The sequence below is a fragment of the Anomaloglossus baeobatrachus genome, chromosome 6, assembly GCF_048569485.1.
Source record: "Anomaloglossus baeobatrachus isolate aAnoBae1 chromosome 6, aAnoBae1.hap1, whole genome shotgun sequence".
NCBI lineage: Eukaryota > Metazoa > Chordata > Amphibia > Anura > Aromobatidae > Anomaloglossus > Anomaloglossus baeobatrachus.
In genome coordinates, this window is record NC_134358.1 from 531,816,674 (window position 1) to 531,840,545 (window position 23,872).

At 44.9% G+C, this 23,872-nt stretch overlaps 1 protein-coding gene across 1 annotated transcript in view; it reads left to right on the top strand.

The window, feature by feature from the left end:
* Window positions 1-23,872, top strand: part of C6H10orf67 (chromosome 6 C10orf67 homolog) — a 200,894-nt gene that overhangs the window by 126,231 nt on the left and 50,791 nt on the right. Inside the window, exons 10-11 of the mRNA XM_075316800.1 lie at window positions 17,379-17,513; window positions 21,164-21,249. Coding sequence (XP_075172915.1) covers window positions 17,379-17,513; window positions 21,164-21,249 — 221 coding nt within the window. The remainder of the gene's footprint in view (window positions 1-17,378; window positions 17,514-21,163; window positions 21,250-23,872) is intronic.

Consider the following 23,872-nt stretch of genomic DNA (forward strand, 5'->3'; position numbering starts at 1 on the left):
CACACAGCTCTGCAGCCGATGTGAGGGCAATAATAGCATTTTTGTGTTACAGCGCTGTGCACCTTTCCTTTGTTCAGCGCCAATAGAAGAAGCGATGGTGTGGTGTCGATTACCACACGACTTTTATAGAAGGAGATAGAAAAAAAAAAGGCTTGTTTACATGATGATCGGAAACGCTATGTCATGTGCCTAAGTATATCTACCGCCAACACTGGCATCAGACTGTTTACCCTCCGACTTTTCCATTGTGTCTGGAAGTCGTCCACTTCCTTGTCTACCCACTATTAAACCCAGGCAAGCTCAGTGTGGCCAGAGTATCTGTAATAGAGGAAACACACCACTTCTGCATCCTCTTATACTCAGGACCTCCATTGACATATCTATCAGAGTAGTGAGCATGGCGGTTGGTTTAATGCCATCTCCACTAAGAGGTAGGGTGATCACTAGTGATGGACGAGCGTGTTCGAGACACTCGATACTCGATGGAGTATCCTTGTACTCGGGTGCCATGATCGAGTCCCCGCACCACGTTCTGCAGCTTTTTTCAGCCACTAAAGATGCATGGATTGCCTGCCAATCATGGAAATACCGTAGCCATGTTCGTTACTGCCATTACTGTGATTGTTGGCCACATCGGGTCTATATAAGACCCGGTGACACCATGCTCGGCGCACTGTACCCGGAAATAGTGTAGTGAGAGTTTCTGCAAGAGAAGGGACAGTGTGTTATGGCATCACAGTACCTGCTGGTGCAAGATTAAACCAACAGTCCTTTTCAAGGAAAATTCTATAATAATACCGCTCTTAGCTGCATTTAGTGTAGGGCAAGCTGCTGAAGAATGAATAGTGTATTTGAAGCATATATGTAGGCTTCGAGACCTTTCTGCTGTGATCTAAAAAAAAATCACTGGGCCACAGTACCTGCTCGAAGCGAGAGGTGTAACTAAGCAATTACCTCATCTTCACTATAGTGTCTGATGGTGAGGTTAGGTTTGTACTTGAAGGTAGCTTCGAGGTGCTACTAGGAAGACACGGACAGCTGACCCCATGCGTAGGGAATGCAGGCACAGGCACAGATGCAGGCAGGTACAGTCTCTGGTGCAGACCGGTGGAGCTGTAAATGGCTGATGCAGACTGGATGGCAGGTTCAGGCAGGTATGGAAGGTATGGCTGTTACAGATGGATGCCGCAGGTACAGATAGTACAATAGGTGTGGCAGATACAGCAGGCACAGCTGGTACCAATAGGTGCAGCAGACACAGCAGGTTCTAGTACACCGATATGTGTTAGCAAACACAGCATAAGATACAGCGTATGGGAACGGGACCCTACAACTAGCAATGCGTCTCTAGGAATAGACCATGTTGCTCAGGCACCTCCCATAAGGAGAGGCTGCCTTAAATAATTAGTGCCTATCAGCCATAGGCTGAGATACACTTCCTGGTTAGGGCGCGCTGGCCCTTTCAAAGAAGAGACTCACCCTAAGCACACTCCCAGGAGACCTACAGGGAGTGTCCAGGCCCTAGGAGCCAGCACAGACGCTTCCACTGAGCTGTCGGGAGGGTGAGGTCGCCGGCATCCCTGCTGGGAGGAGGAAGCAGGACAGAGTGCAGATGCCAATGGCATTGCAGCATGTAGGCAGGGATTCTAGCCTTACAGATATTGCTGCTGCTACCTAAAAAAAATCTATGCTATTCTAAAATAATACTGCTCTTAGTTGCATTTAGTGTAGGGCAAGCTGATGGAGAAGAAATAGTGTATATTTGAGGCATGTAGGTAGGGATTCTAGCTTTACAGACCTTGCTGCTCCTACCAAAAAAACATATTCTATAATAATGCCGCTCTTTACTGCATTTAGTAGAGGGCAAGCTGCTGGAGAAGGTATAATGTGTTAGAGACATGTAGGCAAGGCTTCAAGCCTTACAAACCGTGCTGCTGCTATATAAAAAAAAAATCAATTCTATTCTATAATACTGCTCCTAGGTGCATTTAGTGTAGACAAGATGCTGGAGAAGGAATAGTGTATTGGAGGCAAGTACGCAGGAATTCTAAGTACCGCCTGAACCTTACTCATATAGCTTCCCCAATCTCGTCTAAAGGTCATGATGTCATCTCGGTAGGCCACCATATACTTCTTTTGGGGGGCTAGGATCTGGTCCGTGGCCCTCTGGAAGGTGGTCCGAGCTCCTTGCAACCCAAATGGCATCCTTGTGTAGTTAATGGATCTGTCTGGCATTGAGAAGGCCGTATTCTCCCAAGCATCATTGGACATGGGCATCTGCCAATACTCTTTCTTTAAGTCAGGTGTCGTAATATACCTTTTAAATGTCCTGCTGGTTTATTCAGTCCTTATAAACCATGCAGTAAAAAAAAAAAGTCACAAAAATAAAGGGTAACAGTGTTTACCTGCCCAAGCTACAGAATGAAATGCACTAACAGTATGCAGCAAAACCCCTTAATAAAGATGGAGGCAACAGGTGCAAAACACTGAGGGAGCAACCACACACATAGCCACTGTATGGAGGGGGCGATTGGTAAGCATTAAAATTGCACACAAATGGCTTGTATAGGGCGCTGTTCATGCAATAAATCAATATATATATATATATATATATATATATATATACACAGACCAAAAGTTTGGACACACCTTCTCATCTCTAGAACTACTGTTAAGAGGAGACTTTGTGAAGCAGGCCTTCATCGTAAAATAGCTGCTAGGAAACCATTGCTAAGGACAGGCAACAAGCAGAAGAGACTTGATTGGGCTAAAGAACACAAGGAATGGACATTAGACCAGTGGAAATCTGTGCTTTGGTCTGATGAGTCCAAATTTGAGATCTTTGGATCCAACCACCGTGTCTTTGTAGAAAAGGTGAACGGATGGACTCTACATGCCTGGTTCCCACCGTGAAGCATGGAGGAGGCGGTGTGATGGTGTGGGGGTGCTTTGCTGGTGACACTGTTGGGGATTTATTCAAAATTGAAGACATACAGAACCAGCATGCCTACCACAGCATCTTCCAGCGGCGTGCTATTCCATCCGGTTTGTGTTTAGTTAGATGATCATTTATTTTTCAACAGGACATTGACCCCAAACACACCTCCAGGCTGTGTAAGGGCTATTTGACTAAGAAGGAGAGTGATGGGGTGCTATGCCAGATGACCTGGCTTCACAGTCACCAGACCTGAACCAAGTCGAGATGGTTTGGGGTGAGCTGGACCGCTGAGTTAAGGCAAAAGGGCCAACAAGTGCTAAGCATCTCTGGGAACTCCTACAAGACTGTTAGAAAACCATTTCCGGTGACTACCACTTGAAGTTCATCAAGAGAATGCCAAGAGTGTGGAAAGTAGTAATCAAAGCAAAAGATGGCTACTTTGAAGAACCTAGAATATAAGACATATTTTCAGTTGTTTCACACTTTTTTAAGTATTTCATTCCACATGTTTAATTCATAGTTTTGATGCCTTCAATGTGAATCTACAATTTTCAGAGCCCTGAAAATAAAGAAAACTCATTGAATGAGAAGGTGTGTCCAAACATTTGGTCTGTACTGTATATACAGCTTTGGCAAAGATTAAGAGACCACTTCCAAATTTTCAGTTTTTCTGATTTTTCTCTTTGTTGGTATATTTTTGAGTAAAATGTAAATTGTTCTTTTATTCTATAAACTACTGACAACGTCTTCGAATTTCCAAGCAATAAATTTTGTATTTATTTTCAGAATATTAGAGATGGTCAAAATAACAAAAATATGCAGTAGAAGTCGTCTCTAAATTTTTGCCAGAGCTGTATATATATATATATATATATATATATATATATATATATATATATATATATATATATATATATCTATATCCACATACATATATATTTATATATTTTTTATTTTTTAAGATAGGGTGAACTACATGTTAGCGTGTACGTCTTTTCCTCCCACTCTTCCAAGACCTATGACTTTTTTATTTTTTTCATCAGTATAGACATACGACAGCTTATTTTTACAGGACAAGTTGTAGTTTGGAGTGAGTGAGGCAAAGAATCCAAAGAAGGTGAAATGGGAAAAAAAACCACATTATTTTTTGTCTTTTGTTATTACATTGTTCATTGCACAGTAAAAATTTGTTTCTTCAGGCCTGAACAGTTGCGGCGATAACAAACATGGAATTTTTTTTTAAAATTGAAGTGATGGGGAAAAATTTTGAAATTTGTAATTTGTAAAAAAAAAAAATTTGGTTTGTGACGCTGTTTTCTGAGATCCATAACTTTTTTCATTTTTCTGTTGATAGAACTGTACTAGGGCCTCATTTTTTCAATGTCAGCTGACATTTTGAATGGTACTATTGTTGAGTGCATACAATAGTTTGATCTCTTTTTGTTGCATGATTGGGGGAGAAGTAATGACTAAAAAAATGCACTTCTGGAATTTTTTTATTTATTTTTTTTATTTTTTTTTATCCTTCTTGATCCTCTTTCAAAAATAGGTTCAATAATTTTCATTTTAAAATGAGCGAAGGGATTACTTTTTTATCTTATTTAGTACTAGCTGTAGAACCCGAGGCATCGCCCGGGATAGTAACTGTCTCTTTGTCTCTCTCCCAGTCTCTGTCTGTTTGTCTCTGTCTCTCTGTGTGTCTGTCTCTGTCTGTCTGTGTCTGTCTTTGTGTGTCTGTCTTTCTTTCTGTCTCTTTACCTGTCTGTCTCTGTGTGTCTGTCTCTCTGTCTGTCTCTTTCCATGCCTGTCTCTTTCTCTGTCTGTCTCTGTCTGTCTCTATTCCCTTGTGTGTCTCTGTCTCTATCCATGTCTGTCTGTCTGTGTCTATCTCTGTCTGTCTCTGTATCAGTCTCTCTGTCTCTCTCTATCTCTGTCTGTCTCTCTCTAGCTCTGTGTCTGTCTCTCTCTAGCTCTGTGTCTGTCTCTCTCTAGCTCTGTCTGTCTCTCTCTAGCTCTGTGTCTGTCTCAATCTCTGTGTCTGTCTGTCTGTCTCTTTCCCTGCCTGTCCCCATCTTTCCCCATCTGTCTCTTTCCCAGTTTGTCTGTCTGTCTGTCTCTGACTGTCTTTCTCTTTCCCTGTCTTTCTGTCTCTGTCTGCCTCTGTCTCTTTGAGTGTCTGCTCTCTCTCTCTGTCACTTTCTCTTTCTGTCTGTCTCAGTCTGTCTGTCTCTTTCCCTGTCTCTTTCCCTGTCTGCCTGTGTCTGTCTGTCTCTTTGACTGTCTGTCTCTGTCTGTCTCTTTCCCTGTCTCTTCCCCTCATACTCTGTCTGTGTCTATGTCTGTCTGTCTCTCTCTATCCATCTCTTTCCCTGTCTGTGTCTGTCTGCCTCTGTCTCTTTGATTGTCTGTCTCTCTCTGTCTCTTTCCATGTTTGAATCTGTTTCTTTCCCTTACTCTCTCTGTGCCTATGTCTGTCTGTCTGTCTCTCTCTATCCGTCTCCCCACTGACATCATATTACATCACACATAAGCTTCTTATACTAACAATGTCCTTTGTTCCTATAGCAACCAATTACAGCTGCTATTAATAGCCTGTAGCTCGCAGCTCCCTTGACTTTAATGGAGGCAGGTTTTTTGGAGAGTAACTTTAAAGTGCGGGGTTAAAATTTCCCGTCTATGTCGTTCCCTGAGTCACGAGGTGTCTGTGCAAAATTTCGTGATTGTAAATGCGATGGTGCGTATTCCTTTAGCGGACATACACACACATACATAAACACACACACACTCACACATACATACACATACGCTCAGCATTATATAATACCGTAGATTTTTAGAAGTCTTGAACTGGAGATTGTTTGAGCTCTTATTGTATGTAATGTAATACCACAGTATTGCAATATTTATGAGAAATTTAGAACTGGTTTACCCCACTGGCAAGATCAACCCATGCACATCATGTATACACAGTTGAAACCAGAAGTTTCCATACACTATCTAAAAAGACACATCTTCATGTTTTTCTCACTATCTAACATGAAATTAGAATAAACCTTTCCCGTTTTAGGTCAATTAGGAACCAAAATTATTTATATTTGCCAAATGCCAGATTAATGAGAGACAATTTTTTAATGCATTTTTATTACTTTCTAGAACGTCAAAAGTTTCCCTCCATTTTATTAGTATTTGGCACCATTGCCCTTAAACTGTATGACTTGGGTCAAACGTTTTGCATATACTTCACAAACGTCTCACAATAGTTGGTAGGAATTTGGGCCCATTCCACCTGACAGAACTGGTATAACTGAGCCATGTCTGTAGGTCGCCTTGCTCACACCAGCCTTTTCAGGTTTGCCCATAAATTTTCAACAGGATTGAGATCAGGGCTTTGTGATGGCCACTCCAAAACACTGACTTTCTTATCCTTAAGCCACTTTGTAACCAGTTTGGCAGTATGCTTCAGGTCATTGTCCACTTGGAAGACACATTTCCACCCAAGCTTTTAGTTCCTGGCTGATGTCTTAAGTTGTTGCTTCAGTATTGCCGCATAATCTTCTTTCCTCATGATACCATCTATTTTGGTAAGTGCACCAGTCCCTCCTGCAGCAAAACAACCCAACAATATGATGCTGCACCCCCGTGTTTTACAGTTGGGATGGTGATCTTAGGCTTCAAAACTTCTCCCTTTTTCCTCTAAACGTAACGAGGGTCATTATGGTCAGACAGTTACATTTTAGCTTCATCAGACCACAGAACATGTCTCCAAAACTTAAGGTTGCCTCCATCATGCTTCACTGTGGATATGGTGTCCTATTGGTCCCAGTCCTCCCCTGGGGTGAGGGAAAGGGCGTATTAGATTAGGGCTGGCCAGGAGCGGCCCAGACATCATCACCATTAGACATATCTCTGGGAGTAGGGACACCTAGGGCCCCCTAGCCTGAGGGCCGGTCTAGGAGCCCTGGTCCTCTGTTATCCCCTGTCACCCCATGATAGTTGTCCAGTTTTAGATAATATCGATGTTCTGCCACATTAGAGCCACTTCTTGATAACCATTTTAACAGTGTTCCATGGTATATCTAAAACAATGGAAAAAATTTTTTACCCATCTTTCAACAATAAGATCCCTTTGCTGTATTGTAAGCTGTTTGTGCCTATGGATTTTGCTGTAAAATACAAATAAAAAAAATTGGCAGGAAAATCCTCCTGAAACAGCTAACCTTTATAAGGGCTTAATCAGAATCATTGCAAATAATGGCAGCTGGGCACTAACTACTATGTAATATGGTTTAAAAGGCTAATTCTAAACACAACCATATCCCCAATTATAAGAGGGTGTTCACACTTATGCAACACCATTATTTTAGTTTTGTTTGTTTTCCAACGCAATACTATTTCAGTTTGTTTCTTATTGGACTTGTTCAGATTATGGGTGACATTAATGGTGGAAACATTTCTGAAATTACTTTCCTTGATATGATTATTTTACATACCTAAAACCGGGCATTTTAATAGCGGTGTGTAGACTTTTTATATCCATTATACAATTATGATCAATGTCTGATAAATCCTCCTAACTGAAAGGTTTGATACTTGGTCCGACGTGACTCAATAGATGCAATGAGTCCCGTTCTCTCACCTCATTATTCTTCCTGTGTCCCTGGTCAGCTCTACACCCCCATGGGCCTTGTAAAATACCATTGTCTTTACGTTATACAAATAACTTGACTACATCTGCAGCTCGGTCATTCATCTAAGCTAAGCAGTGTGAAAGTGAAAGGGTCTCTAATCAGGACACTTGAAGGCAGAGTGAAGTGCTCTTCTATCCCCACCACCTCATTGCCAGCAGATGGACAGAGAAAAAGTCACCGAGAGTACAAATAAAGTCACAGACAATGGCGAAGTGTGAAAGTGGAGGATGCTACAATGAAGATCTGAGAGACCTTGGGCGGTTAGGCATTGTGTCCATCCTGTATCGTTTTTTCCCATATGAATATATATCTTAACTAGAAGGTGGCCCGATTCTACGCATCGGGTATTCTAGAATTTACGTATTGTGTACTTCATGTATGATTTTTGTTATATATATATATATAGATGTTGTTGTCTGTAGTTACCAAGTGTTTGTGTAGGGCGCTGTACATGTTCTGGGTGTTGTCTGGGTGTGGCGGGGAGGTGAGAGCGGTGTTGTATGTGTGTTGCGTGTGTTGCGTTGTTTGTGGAGCGCTGTGTGTCTGTAGCGTTGTGTGTGTGTGTTGCGCAGTTTGTGTGGGTGTGGTGTGTTTTGGGGGGAGGTATGTTTTGTGCAATGTGTGTGTTGTGCGGTATGTGCGTATATTTATGTATGCCGCGGTGTTTGTGTGTTGGGTGTTGTGTGTGTGCGGCGTTGTCTGTGTGTGTGGGTGTCTGTGTATGGCGGTGTTTGTGGTTCCCAGTGTGTGTGTGGTGTGTTGTGTGTGTGTGTGTTGGGGGGAGGTGTGCACCTCCCATCGTGCTCCATCCCCCATGCTGCGCACCCCCCATCGTGCCCCATCCCCCATGCTGCGCACCCCCCATCGTGCTCCATCCCCCATGCTGCCCACCCCCATCGTGCTCCATCCCCTATGCTGCGCATTCCCCATCGTGCTCCATCCCCGATGCTGCGCACCCCCCATCGTGCTCCATCCCCCAGGCTGCGCACTCCCTATCGTGCTCCATCCCCCATGCTGCGCACTCCCCATCGTGCTCCATCCTCCATGCTGCGCACTCCCTATCGTGCTCCATCCCCCATGCTGCGCACTCCCCATCGTGCTACATCCCCCATGCTGCGCACCCCCCATCGTGCTACATCCCCCATGCTGCGCACCCCCCATCGTGCTACATCCCCCATGCTGCGCACCCCATCGTGCTCCATCCCCCATGCTATAATAGTTCTCCTATTATACTCAGAGAGGAGTATAATAGGAGGACTATAATAGGAGGAGTAGTCCTGGGGGGAGAGGAGTATAATGCCGGCTCCCTGCACATGTGTACCGGGAGCCGGTGTACGCTGGTAACTATGATACACATCGGGTAACTAAGGGACCTTAGTTACCCGATGTGTATAATGGTTACCAGCGTTCACCGGCTCCGTCAAGATCCCAGCATCGCAAGGTTATGTCTGGCGCTGCTGGGATCCTGACGGAGCCGGTGTACACTGGTAACTATGATACACATCGGGTAACTAAGGGACCTTAGTTACCCGATGTGTATAATGGTTACCAGCGTTCACCGGCTCCGTCAAGATCCCAGCATCGCAAGGTTATGTCTGGCGCTGCTGGGATCGTGACGGAGCCGGTGTACACTGGTAACTATGATACACATCGGGTAACTAAGGGTCCTTAGTTACCCGATGTGTATAATGGTTACCAGCGTACACCGGCTCCGTCACGATCCCAGCAGCGCAAGGTTATGTCTGGCGATGCGTGCGGAGGGCCGGGGCGAGCGGCCAATCCATGCGGAGGGCGGGGCCAGGCCGAGGCGAGCGACCAATCAGTGGGGGGGAGGAGCCAAGGCGAGGCGAGCGGCCAATCCGTGCGGGGGCGGCGGGGCCATGGCGAGCCCAGCGGCCAATCAGCTTTGTGTCACCGTAAGGACACAATTTTGGAGCAAGACAGACAGACAGACAGAATAAGGCAATTATATATATAGATATGTGCATCAGTTTTGTAGAATAAAATAGAGGATTAGAAAGTCCGTGAAACTAAGGAAAAGTTTGTAATTTTGTCTTTTCCATCAGATTAAAAAATATCTAAGAAGCAAGAAACCTTACATATTGATAAAACCTCTGATAAAGTTGTACTTCTTGGGGGAAGATAGTTCGATACATACAAAACTTTTTCCCGTCCGTCAATCACAGTCTCTCCTATAGATGGGCTTGGTGGCTGATTGAATCATTCATAAAGGCCATTAAATCATCGTTGTTGGTAGAACATTAGAACATAAACACTATTCTAACCATCCTTCTGTCCCTATAAAGTTGTGTCAGCCCATATGGATAGGATATTATGACAGAGCCTTTGTGCAGAGGACAGTGCTATAGTGGGTGTGTTAAGGAGGACTATCTATAGATAGTCCTGATCAAATTCTTAATTAACCTTGAGACATAGGTAATTGTGGTAGATAACTGATAAAATGTATTATTTCACCTTACATAAGCCTGTTCAGATCACTACATGTGATACAGATCTAAAGATGGATGCTGCTTCCTGTCCTCTACACCCTGCCCTGGTATACAATGAATGTCCAGATAGATGACCTCATGGACCAACCCATGGATGATCTCATGGACCAAACCACTGATGACCTCATGGACCAACCCCCTGATGACCTCATGGACCTACCCACTGATGACCTCATGGACCAACCCACTGATGATCTCATGGAACAACCCACTGATGACCTCAAGGACCAACCCACTGATGACCTCATGGACCAATCCATGGATGACCTCATGGACCAACCCACTAATGACCTCATGGACCAACCCCCTTATGACCTCATGGACATATCCACTGATGACCTCATGGACCCACCCACTGATGATCTCATGGAACAACCCACTGATGACCTCAAGGACCAACCCACTGATGACCTCATGGACATATCCACTGATGACCTCATGGACCCACCCACTGATGACCTCATGAACCCACCCACTGATGACCTCATGGACCAACCCCCTGATGACCTCATGGACCTACCCATTGATGACCTCATGGACCCTTTTCCCTTTTTATGTCTATGCTCTGTTGAATTAAAGTCTCTTGGAGCTGCGCCATACTCTGATCAAGGAGAGGCTTACATCTGACTCTGTCTGATGTTATTCTTCCGTGCATGCACTTGATCTACACCAATTAGGTCAGGAGCAGGCAACTAGTGAACATTTCAAAGTGTTCACCCCAACAGGTGCAAGAGTTGCTATTGCATGCAAACCCTGTAGCCTAGAAGTCCCAAAAGGTCCCTTTTGCACTTATGAGATTTCCATTACGAATATAGAATAAAGTAATTGGTCAACCCTCTTGGAAAATATGCATTTGGAACCATATCCTTCAAGGTACGCCATCGGCTGTACAATTAGTAGGTGGTTGTTATGGGACCTGTTTCCAAGTTTGGCTTTCCAGCCTCTGGACTTTCTTCAGGATTGTCTTGTTAGAATCTATTAATGAAATCAATATTTGGTGCAACCGCCTTTTGCCTTCAGAATGACATCAATTCTTTTAGGTACACATGCACACTGTTTTTGAAGGAACTTGAAAAGGCGATTGTCTCCTAACATCTTGAAGAACTAACCACAGATCTTCTGTGAATGTCGGCTGGGGCAAATCCTTCTGTGTCTTCATGTAATGCCAGACAGACTCGATGATGCTGAGATCAGGAATCTACAGGGCTATATCATCACTTCCAGAAATCCTTCTTCTTCTTTATGCTGGATACTCGTTAAGGACATTGGTTGTATGTTTGAGGTCATTGTCCTGTTGAAGATAGGTATCTCCCTGTATTCCTCAGTATTGAGGACACTTAATCGTGACCAAATTCCAAACTTTATTTGTTGAATTGCTGCCAAATATTTTACATTTTGACTCATCAGTCCAGAGAATCTGCTGCCATTTCCTGGCACCCTAGTATCTGTGTTTTTGTGCATAATTGAGTCACTTAGCCTTGCTTCCTTGTCAAGGTATGGCTTTTTGGCCGAAATTCTTCCATGAAGAACATTTCTGGCCAGACATTTTCAAACAGTAGATGCGTGTAGCTGGGTCCCACTGGTAGCTGTCCGTTCTGAACTGATGGCACTGCTGGACACCTTCTGATGATGTGTTCTTCATCTGCTGCACTAAAGGGTGCTTTACACGCTGCAACATCGCTAGCGATCTCATTAGCGATGTGACACGCTAGATCGCAGATGCGATCTGCCGAGATCGCACATGTGACCGGCACTATAAAAATGACCTATGTGCGATCTCGGCAGATCGCATCTGCGATCTAGCGTGTTACATCACTAACGAGATCGCTAGCAATGTCGCAGCGTGTAAAGCACCCTTTAGTTTCCTTGGCCAACCACTGTGTCTACGGTTCTCACTGTTGTCCATTTCTTGGAGTCCTCTATGTTGATAAATACAAACAGATGGAATAAGATCAGAAAGGCGTCTTATTGGCTCCAAATTTATTCTGCAGCAGGACAAAGTCCCCAAACATACATCCAATTTTATTATCAATTATTTTTATTGTAAAGAGTCCTGGATGTGATGATCCGTCCTCCACAAAGCCTTGATCTTATCATCATCAAATCTGTCTGGGATTGCATGAAGAGGTAGAAGGATTTGCACAAATTTACATTCACAGATGATCTGTGGTTACTTCTCCAAGATGTTTGGAACAAATTCCCTTCCGAGTTATTTAAAAAATTGTGCAAGTGTAACTAAAAGCTTTTGATGCTGTTCTGGAGGCTAAAAGAGTGGTCACACCAAATATTTGATTTTGTTTTCTCTTTTGTCTACTTACTTTACATTTTATTAACTGATAAAAATAAACTAGTAACCATTTCTATTTTTTAAAATCATTCTTACTGTTCTGCATTTTTTCCACACCTGCCTAAAACTTTTGCACAGTACTGTAGGTACTTACAACTTAAGAATCAGCAGTGGCGAATGCAAGAATGATTGAAGTCTTGAGGATTTAATTGCGCCATTTTTGTGCTTGTCAAGTAGACGGCCATATAGACAAGTGTCTGAATAAGAAAAGTAACGGCAAAAAAGCAGCTGACAGGAGAAGTGACAGCTCAGTGTAGAGAAGACAGGGTCACTATGAACGGCTCCAAAAGAGTTGAAAGATCAGTTCTGGCAGATTAGATCCTACACTCGATGCAAAGTAAGAGAACGCCCTCCTTTGTTCTGACTCTTTGATGTCTTATTTTGGTTTACACAATACCTTGATACTCATATCATTATATTCTAAAGTAATACAATAAAAGCAATGTCATTTTCATTTAGACTTCTAGGGAACCAGCTTTATTTTTTTATATATATATATATATATATATATATATATATATATATATATATACAGTATATATTTGCAATAGATGTCTTCATAGATTTCTAAAAACAAAAAGTTTAATAAATTGGATATAAAAAAAAAAATCTACTTTAAAGAAGCATTTTAGATTTTTTTTTTTTTACTTTAAGGCACCACTCCAGCGTGTTTTTTTTTTATTTCAGCACTGGAGTTGTGCTGTTAATCTAAAGCGGGCTTTACACGCTGCGACAACGCTGCCGATATATCGTCAGGGTCACGCCGGTAGTGACGCACATCCGGCGCCGGTAACGACATCGCAGCATGTGACGCAAATGAGCGACGATCAACGAGCGGAAATAGGTGCGATATCGTAGCTCGTTGTCACGTCGCTCATTTCCATAATGTCGCTGCAGCGACGGTACGATGTTGTTTGTCGCTCCTCCTTACCTGCCTCCACCGGAAAAGGAGGAAGGAAGGAGGTGGGCGGGAGGTTCCGGCCGCTCATCTCCTCCGCTCCTTTTCTATTGGGCGGCGGTTCAGTGACGCTGCTGTGACGTCGCTGTGACGCTGAACGAACCGCCCCCTTAGAAAGGAGGCGGATCACCGGTCACAGCGACGTCGCAGGGCAGGTAAGTGCGTGTGACGCTGCCGTAGCGATAATGTTCGCTACGGCAGCGATCAACACATATCGGTCGTACGACGGGGGCGGGTGCTATCGCGCTCGGCATCGCTAGCATCGGCTAGCGCTGTCGCAGCGTGTAAAACCTGCTTAAGTCCCCTGGCCCACCTGTATTATACTCACCTGCCACTGTCTTCATCTTTTTCCAACGTCGCTCCTATCGGTCTCTTTTGATTTGTGACCTGCCAGCAGCTCCAGTGTTTCATGGAGCACGGTAGAAGTCACATATCAATACAAGTCTATGATAGCGTCGTCCTGGCCTTCATAGAATTGTATTGAGCGCTTTTAATGTAACGTCTGACTTCCAGCCAATCAGAAGCTACGGGCACAAGATGGCATTGCCGGACCGGAGCGGCGCTGAAAAAGGATGAAGACGACGGCAAGTGAGTATAAGACCGAGGTAAGGGTACTTTCATGTAAAGTGCCACTTTAGCGCTGAAATAAATTAAAGCACCAACCACTCCAGCGTTTTTAGGTCTCCTTTTTGCTTCTCTTCAGCCCCCATCTAAATTCCCTGATTCCACTTTGCATCCTATTTATCTTTGCTCTGCTATCAATCCCAAGACGAGTCAGTATATTATTATAGGGGTAGCTAGAGCCAGTACCATTTCTGCTGGCAGGAAACTGTGGTTCACCTTCTCTATATATTCTCCTAAATAGCTTAGTATAATATAAGTATTCTATCAGGCAGCCTGAACTGTCATCTTCCATATTATGCAAATCAAAAAGGTCCGTGGAGCCTGTGTTAGGAGTCTTGTCAGAAACGTCTCCCACAGTTACTGATGATGATGACTACATGACTTCTGTTACACATTTATAAGATGGAAGATAAAACCATCACTGATCTCGGGGAGACCAGCCAGAGACAATACTGCCGGCAGTCAGCGAGGGCGCTCAACACAGTGAAATCCTAGGTGCATTGCCTTCTGGGCAGTATGGAAATCAAAAAGGTCCGTGGCGCCTCTGTTAGGAGTCTCGATACAGAAAATAGCCAGATATCCCTCCGGGAAGGACCTAGCTAAGGAGCGGCTCTTTTTTAAGAGACCACCATAACCACCATGTCTTGCTGGTCTACTAGGCATTGCTCCCACCTGGCCAGAATCCTACTCCACACTGATGAGGGGCAATACCCCGAAACAGCTGTCTGTGGATGGATACATGGCCTTGGTATTTCCCTTGTCATATCTTTAAGCTCGTCAAGAGCTGGATATTGACTAAAAAAGCCACTTAATATGGTGGTTATGGTGGTCTCCTAAAAAGAGCCACTCCTTGGCTAGGTCCTTCCCGGAGGAATATCTGGCTATTTTCTGTCTCGAGACTCCTAACAGAGGCTCCACGGACCTTTTTGATTTGCATACTTCCCAGGGGGCAATGCACCTACGGTAGGATTTCACTGTGTTGAGCGCCCTTGCTGGCAGGGTTTTCTCTGGCTGGTCTCTCCGAGATCAGTGATTGTTTTATCTTCCATATTATAAATGTGTAACAGAAGTCATGTAGTCATCATCATCAGTAACTGAGAAACGTTTCTGTAACCCTATGTAGAAAATGTCAGCGGTAATATGTTGAGAGGGACCAAGAACCAGATAGATAGATAGATACTCTGTACTGTCATTTCAATAATCAGGGATGTTTACCAATCTTAGTACAAAGAAGTACTAATAAGTAATAATTTTTCTAAGTAGCCTTATTTAATTTTTTTCGTTTGCTTTTGTGGCGTGTTCCCTGTATTGATAAGTACCTACAAAAGGGGTCGATAAAGGGACAATCAGGGTACAAGTTTAGGGGTCACAGGTGGGTAAGCCTCAGTGTACACAATGAGTGTGTCTAGTCTGTCTATATTGATCCCATGGAGGACCTAATTGTTGAAACGTTAGGTGGCCATGATAGTAACATGTTCGGTCACACAGAGCATTGCAGCCTACTTAGTGTGGATCTGTATAGCTCCATACCTGTCTGACTGCCCAGGATCTGTATAGCTCCATACCTGTCTGACTGCCCACGCTGTCTCCAGTTTATTGGCAAAAATGCCTACAACATTTCTGTGTGCATCAAACCATGGAGAAAGGCACATTGTCTTTTAGTTCATGTGGATGACTGGGTATATGTACATCACTTACCTGAGGAAGAGATGGCACCAGGATACACTATAACAAGAAGACAATCCGGCATGGGCGGTGTGATGTTCTGCCGGGAAACCTGGGGTCCTGGCATCATCAACATGTGACACATACCAACCACCTATACATTGCACAGGTCATGTACCCCCTTTCAGGGCAGCAGCATTTCTTAACATCAGTGATCTTTTTCAGCAAGTTAAAGGCCCTTCCATATTGCAATAACTGGTCAGGAAATGGTCTGAGAAACCTGGAAAAGATTTACAGATGATGACTTTGCCTCCAAACTCCCCTGTTCTTAAAGTGGTTGTCCACTACTTTTATATTGATGGTCTATCTGTAGTATAGGTCATCAATGTCTGATCTGCCGGGGTCCGACACCCCTGCTGATCAGCTGTTGCTGATCCCGGCGGTGGCAGCAGGCAGCCGTAAATGCTCAGCTCCTGCACAGGTCTGTCTTCTGATAGTGGCCAAGGCCGGGTACTGCACATCAGCCTCCTGGTGATAAGGATGGGAGGCAGATGTGCAGTACCAGGCAGCAGGCTGAGCATTTCCAGCTGCCTACTGCTGCTACTGAGAACAGCTGATCGGCGGAGGTGCGTGATGTCGGACCCCGGCCAATCAGACATTGATGACTTAAGGGGGCTTTACACGCAGCGACATTGCTAGCGATGTCGCTGGTGAAAGCACCCGCCCCCGTCGGTTGTGCGGCACTGGCAAATCGCTGCCCATGGTGCACAACATCGTTAGGACCCGTCACACGGGACTTACCTGCCTAGCGACGTCGCTGTTGCCGGCGAACCGCCTCCTTTCTAAGGGGGGCGGTTTGTGCGGCGTCAGTAAGCAGCCGCCCAATAGAAGCGGAGATGAGCGGACTGAACATCACGCCCACCTCCTTCCTTCCTCATTGTGGGCGGACGCAGGTACAGTGATGTTCCTCGTTCCTGCGGTGTCACACGTAGCGATGTCTGCTGCCGCAGGAACTATGAACAACCTGCGTCCTGCAACAGCAACGCTTTTATGAAAATGAACGACGTATCAACGATTAGGTGAGTATTTTTGATCTTTAACACTCGCTCGTAGCTGTTACACACAACGACGTTGCTAACGATGCCGGATGTGCGTCACAGAATCCGTGACCCCGGCGATATATCGTTAGATACGTTGTTGCGTGTTACGGGGCCTTTAGCCTAAGGATAGGCCATCAATGTAAAAGTAGTGGACATCCCCTTTAATCTGCTCGAGTATCTGTGGGATGTGGACAAATGCGTCCGATTCATGGAGTGTCCATACTACAAAACAACTTCACAAGTTTTATGAAGTCCATGCATAGACAGGTCAGAACTTTCTGCAGCACAAAGGGGATCTACACACCACAATCCTAGGATTTCATTTTATAGCCAACTGAGAGAAAGGTTGAATTGTTAAACTAAAATGTAACTTCCTGACATTACCCCAAAAGTGAGGTTTCTTAATAGCACTGAGCCTTGTGAGCACCTGCCATCTCTTGATATGGTGCAAGCTGTTGACAAATTTTGACTAAAAAAGTCCAGATCTGACATAACGTTGTTTGTCAACAGTTTTTGATAAGCAAGTTTACTCATTTGTTTTGTTCCAGCAAGCACAACTACGAAAGGAGAAAGAAGAAAAAGCGTTAATTGAGATCCAAAGACAAAAAGAGGAACTGATCCATGAAGAAGAACGGCTGAAGAAATTGAGGGAGAAACTGAAGACACCAAAGGTTGATGTCAATGTGAGTCTTCTTTCAATCCTACTACAAATGTGCAGAAGATCTAAAGGTAGAATTTGCTTTATGGTTATCAGTTCCCTAGGAACAACAATGGGAAAAGTTGTGCATAACATTCATAAGCCTAAAGGCTGCTTTACACACAGCGACATCGCTAGCGAAAGCACCCGCCCCCGTCGTTTGTGCGTCACGGGCAAATCACTGCCCGTGGCGAACAATATCGCTGGTGCGCGTCAGACCTACTTACCTTGCTTACAAAGTCGCTGTGGCCGCCGAACAACCTTTTTTTAAGGGGGCGGTTCATTCATTGTCCATTCAACAATGAAGAAACTGCGAAATAAAATGTTGCCAAAACAATCCAAATATATTTTTTCTTTTTTTGAGCCTTCTTATTGACTTGTATTGTAAAGTACAGAGCATCTTTAGAGCGTAAAATGCCAAAAGAATGGTCAGTTCACCTCTTTAAACTGTTTTAGGCCCCTTTCACACGTCAGTGAAAAGCACACGTTTTTCACGGTCCGTGTTGAAGGTGCATATGTCCCTCCGTGTGCCATGATTTTGGCACTCGTTTGCTATCCAATAGCACACGGAAAGCAGGAACTTTTTACTCACCTGTCCCCGCCACTGCTGTCCATGGTGCTGATGTCTCCAGCGCTGTGGTCACACTTGCTTCCGGGTCTGCAGTGCCGTTAATATTCATGAGGATAATAAGCGGGCCCTGAAGCAAGAGACAGCAGCACTGAAGACAGCATCACTGGAGGCAGATGAGTATAGAAAATCATTTTATTTCAAAGATACGTGTTTTCTCCGTGTGAAATCAGTGCTGCCGGAGAAAAATGGACTAGTTTCCGTGCGGAGCACACGGACAGGCGTGTGCTCCATACAGACACACGGTCCTTGAGAAAACACTGATGTGTGCTCAGACCCATTGATTTTAATGGGTCTGCGTATGTCCGTAGTTCCAGTAAGTACACTGTTGCACATGTGGCATTTTATCATGCGTTTATGCTGCGTTTTGCACTGCAGCGTAAACGCATGTGTCCTGCGTCCCCAGCACAATCTATGAAGATTGTGCAAATTTCATCCACACGTTGCGTTTTAAAACGCAGCGTTTCGGCTGCTGAAATATTTTGCCAAAACGCTGCGTTCTAAAAAGCAACATGTCACTTCTTTTGTGCGTTTTGGATGCATTTTCCACCCATTGAAATCGATATCGATCTCTCTCTCTCTCTCTCTCTGTCAGTCAGACGGTCACTCTCTCTGTCAGTTGGTCGGTCGGTCTCTCTCTCTCTCTTTCATACTGACCAATCACCGGCACGGCGCTGCACGGCTGTCACACTGCTCTGGCGGCTTCTCCTGCTTTTGAAAATGCCGGTCGCTCATTATTCCATCTCGTATTCCCTGCTTCCCCCGCCCACCGGCGCCTTTGATTGGTTGCATTCAGACGAGCCCCCACACTGAGTGACAGCTGTCTCACTGCAACCAATCAGAGCCGCCGGTGTGTGGGTCTATATCGTGCAGTAAAATAAATAAATAATTAAAAAAAAATGATGTGTGGTCCCCCCAAATTTTGATACCAGCCAGCGTAAAGCCACATGGCTGAAGGCTGGTATTCTCAGGATGGGGAGAACCATGTTATGGGGAGCCCCCCCCCAGCCTAAAAATATCAGCCAGCAGCCTCCCAGAATTGCCGCATCCATTAGATGCAACAGTCCCGGGACACTACTCGGCTCATCCCGAATTGCCCTAGTGCGGTGGGTAATAAGGAGTTAATGGCAGCACATAGCCGCCACTAAGTCCTAGGTTAATAATGGCAGGCGACTATGAGACACCCCCGTGATTAACCTGTAAGTGAAAGCAAATAAACACATACACCCGAAAAAAAACCTTTATTTGGAATAAAAGACAAAAAAAAAATCACCCTCTTTCACCACTTTATTAAAATCCCCAAACAGCCCTCCAGGTCCGATGTAATCCACAGAGGTCCCACGACGTATCCAGCTCTGCTACATGAAGCTGACAGGAGCGGCCGTAGAGCACGACCGCTCTCTGTTAGCTCCATGCAACAACTGAACTGAGTCACGCTGTCAGCGATGATGTCACTCAGGTTACCCACGGCAAGATGGAGGACTACAGCTGTGGCCGCGGGTAACCTGAATGATGGCACCGCTGATCGCACGGCTCACTTCAGTCACTCAGGGGATTTGCGGTCACCGGTGAGTCTTTCACCGGTGACCGCAAATCGGGCCACGGCACACACACAGAGCCGCGCGATGACAATGAAGTCGGGTGAAGTTCATCCGAGTTCATTCTCATCACACGGCTCTGTCTAGCAGCCAGGTAGACAGACAGTGCGTTCTCACTCGGCTCTATGGGTATGTAGCAGAGCCGAGTGGGAATGCACTGTCAAAAATGCATCCATTCTGCATTCAAAATGCATCCAAAAGGCAGAGTTTTGGATGCGCTTTAAAACGCACATGCAGTGACAAAACGCTGTGGAATATTTGTCACGGCAGAGCGCAAAGTGCGCACATACCCTAAGAATGGCGACATACGTACTGGAATCACTGAAGCAGTTGTGCAAATGGACTCCAGTTTCAACCCTGGAATGATTTTATGTACACCTGAAATGTTTACGCAAATTTTACTTTTAACAGAAAATGTGACAAAAAAACGAGTGACTTAAAAGGGTTGTCCTCTACTCGGACAATCCCTTCTCAATCACTATGTTTCCCCAAGTAAAAGAACAGCTATACTCCCCTCTAGCATCAGTGTTATTCTAGCCGTGTTAGCAATGGCTCTCCCTAATCAACGGCAGCTTTACTCTCCCCCCCTTTGGACAAAGCATACATCCAGATGAAGTGAGAGGGCATCCTCAGTCCTGACTTAGGGTCCCGTTACACGTAGCTATGTTACAGCGATCCCGACAGAGATACGACCTGGTCAGGATCGCTGGTACGTCGCTACATGGTCGCTAGTGAGTTGTCAAACAGGCAGATCTAATTATCGACGCAGCAACGATACGGCGATCCGTATAATGACCTCGGCGGTCGTTGGGACCCTGTCACACAGCAGCTATTCTGACGACTCGGATCTCGATAGAGGTGTAGACATGCCCGCGTCGCTGAGTTCTGAGTCGCAAACGAGGTCACTCGTTGTTGTTATGGCGTCAAACACAACGATACATGCTGCCCAGCAGGACACCAATGATCAAAAAATGAACCAGGATGTTCAAGTTCGATCCGCGATATCGCTGCGGGGGGCCGGTCGCTGCTATGTGTCACACATACCGAGATCGCAGCCGAGGTCGCGGTTGCATCACAAAACCTGTGATGTTTCAGCAATCTCGCTAACGACATCGCAATGTGTAACGGGGGCTTTACTCTTGATGTCTGATTTGTCCGATGGCGGGGACAGTGAAGTGGCCAAAGTTTCCCCAAGTAAAATCATTACATCTATATCATATTTGGTGCCGGTACCATTCTTGCGGTGTCAGCACTTTATCTCCTGGGGCTCCCGTAACATTGGAAAACAGTGATTGTGCAGAGGTTGTCCAAATAGGGAGTCGGGCCCTTCGTGGATAACATCATGCATACTTGTCGTCCCCATGTCCCAGTTTAGCCAACGTAAAAGCAGTGTTTTCATTATGTCACCAGATCATGCCCACAGACCGAGAGCGGCTACAGGCACAGATCACACGGCTTTTAAGTGTGAAAGAAGAGGATGCAAAAACCATAGAAAGGTACAGTACAGCAATTGTGCCAAAGTCATCTGTTTTGGATACTTTTTGTGCCTTGGTAGACATTTTTATAAAAAAGTGAAGGGCAAAAAAGGGGTCGGAAAGGACGTAAGCCTGCTTTACACCTTACAATTACGCATACGATATCGTATGCGATGTGACATGCCTCCATCGTATGTGCGACACATTCAATTTGTTGACCGTGTCGCACAAACGATTATTTGCAGTCACACGTACTTACCCTTCCATACGACCTCGATGTGGGCGGCGAACATCCACTTCCTGGAGTGGGAGGGACGTTCGGCGTCACAGCGACGTCACGCGGCAGCCGGTCAATAGAAGCGGAGGGGCGGAGATGATCCCGCCCACCCCCTTCCTTCCGCATTGCAGGCGGGACGCAGGTAAGATCTGTTCATCGTTCCCGGGGTGTCACACACTGCGATGTGTGTTGCCTCAGGAACATTGAACAACCCGACGTGCAATTTTTAGCAAATGAACGACGTGTATGCGATGAACGGTTTTATGTTCAATCGCAATCGCACGTAGCTGTCACACGCTACAACAACACTAACGATGCCGGATGTGCGTCACTTACGATATGACCCCGCCGACACATCGTTAGATAAATTGTAGCGTGTAAAGCCCGCTTTAGATGTTAATGATCTATCTTAAGGTCGGTGGGGTCCAACATCTGGCCCTTCCCACCAATAAGCTGGTTTTGGATCTTTTAGTATCTGGAATTGGAGAATGTATGAGGCCGGGACACCGCGGCTCCTTACTTTATGTAGTGGCCATTCTCCTGTAATACATCAGAGCTCCCATTTACTTCAGTACACCAAATTGGCGTAAAACCAGGGTGCACAGCTAAAGATAGCATACGGAAAAGTGACCAGCAGGACGTGACAAGTCCATCTCTTAGCATGAGCCACACATTTTCTCCCAGGTCCAGTGCAGCCCACAATAATAATAATATGGCCCTGAATGGATAATGGTGTTTTTCTTTGTTTGGGTTTTTTTTTCAAAGGTGCTTATTATTTCTTTCTGATTTCCAAAAACATTAGGGTGCCTTTCATCCTACGGAAATAAATTGTTATATTTGTGTTAGTTTTGGGTCCAGATAAAAATACGGTGGAACCTTGGATTACGAGCATATTTGGTTCCGGGAGTGCGCTCTTAAACCAAGTTACTCTTATATCAAAGCGAATTTTCCCATAGGAAATAATTGAAACACAGACAATTCGTTCCACAACCCAAAAATATTTACTGTATTTATACAAACTTATTACAGTAACACAATATAATGTCCTGTATTCATATAAAATTATTACATTACACTAATACAAAATACTGTACAGTAATAAAAATATAAAGAAAATTAAACTGCACATTAGCTTACAGTAGAGTTGTTGGTGTGCGGGAGGTACTATATAGAGAAAAATTATGTATAAATACAACAATCTCTGTTCTAGTATAATACACAAAAAAACACACCCCTAATCTATTCTCCCCAAAATAAGGGCAGAACTAAGCCAAATGTGGGGTAGGAAGACTGCCCAGGCAATTAGATTGACTTGACAAAGGCTACAATATGTAGCCAAAACGCGTAGCACTGTCAATATTTTTTTCTACATGCTGGAAGTTTTTGTATGGAGATATTGTACATGCTTCACTTTTTAATGAACAGCAATAAAAAAGTTGGAAATTTATCCTGAGTGGTGGTTGATACACTCCGAAGCGCCGGATTTTCCTTCTCTTCTTATGATTGCTACAGGTGACGGTACCTGCCTTCCTGAGCAGCAGGAGGACTCAGTATACCTTCTAAAGGGGTGAGCTGAACTTTGGCAATTAGATTACAGTGCAAGGAATATGCTTTACTGGATAGCAGAAAGTACAATACCGTATCCACAAACGCAAATTAATAGACTAAAGGCCACTTTACACACTGCAATATCGCTAGTGTGCGTACCCGCCCCTGTCAGTTATGCGACACAGGCAAATCGCTGCCCGTGGCACACAACATCGCTCGGACCCGTCACACTACTTACCTGCCCAGCGACGTCGCTCTGACCGGCGATCCGCCTCCTTTCTAGGGGGGCGGTTCGTTCGGTGTCACAGCGACGTCACTAAGCCTGCCGCCCAATAGAAGCGGAGGGGCGGAGATGAGCGGGACGAACATCCCGCCACCTCCTTCCTTCCTCATTGCGGGCGGCCGCATGTAAGGTGAAGTTCCTCGTACCTGTGGTGTCAGACGTAGCGATGTGTGCTGCCGCAGGAACGACGAACAACCTGCGTCCTGCAACAGCAACGATATTTGGGAAATGGACAGCGTGTCAACGATCAACGTTAAGGTTAGTATTTTTGATCGTTAGTGGTCGCTCGTACGTGTCACACGCAACGACGTCGCTAACGAGAACGGATGTGTGTCACGAATTTTGTGACCCCCAACGACATCTCTTTAGCGATGTCGTTGCGTGTAAAGCGGCCTATACACTATAGTATATACTGTACTGGTATACTGTTTTCAGTATATATGTATAGAAATTTACCTCCAGAGCGCATCAGAGTGCGGTGAAAGGACAGAACCGGAAGTGTGCGCAGTAGGAATTTGCTCTTATTTCAAATCATT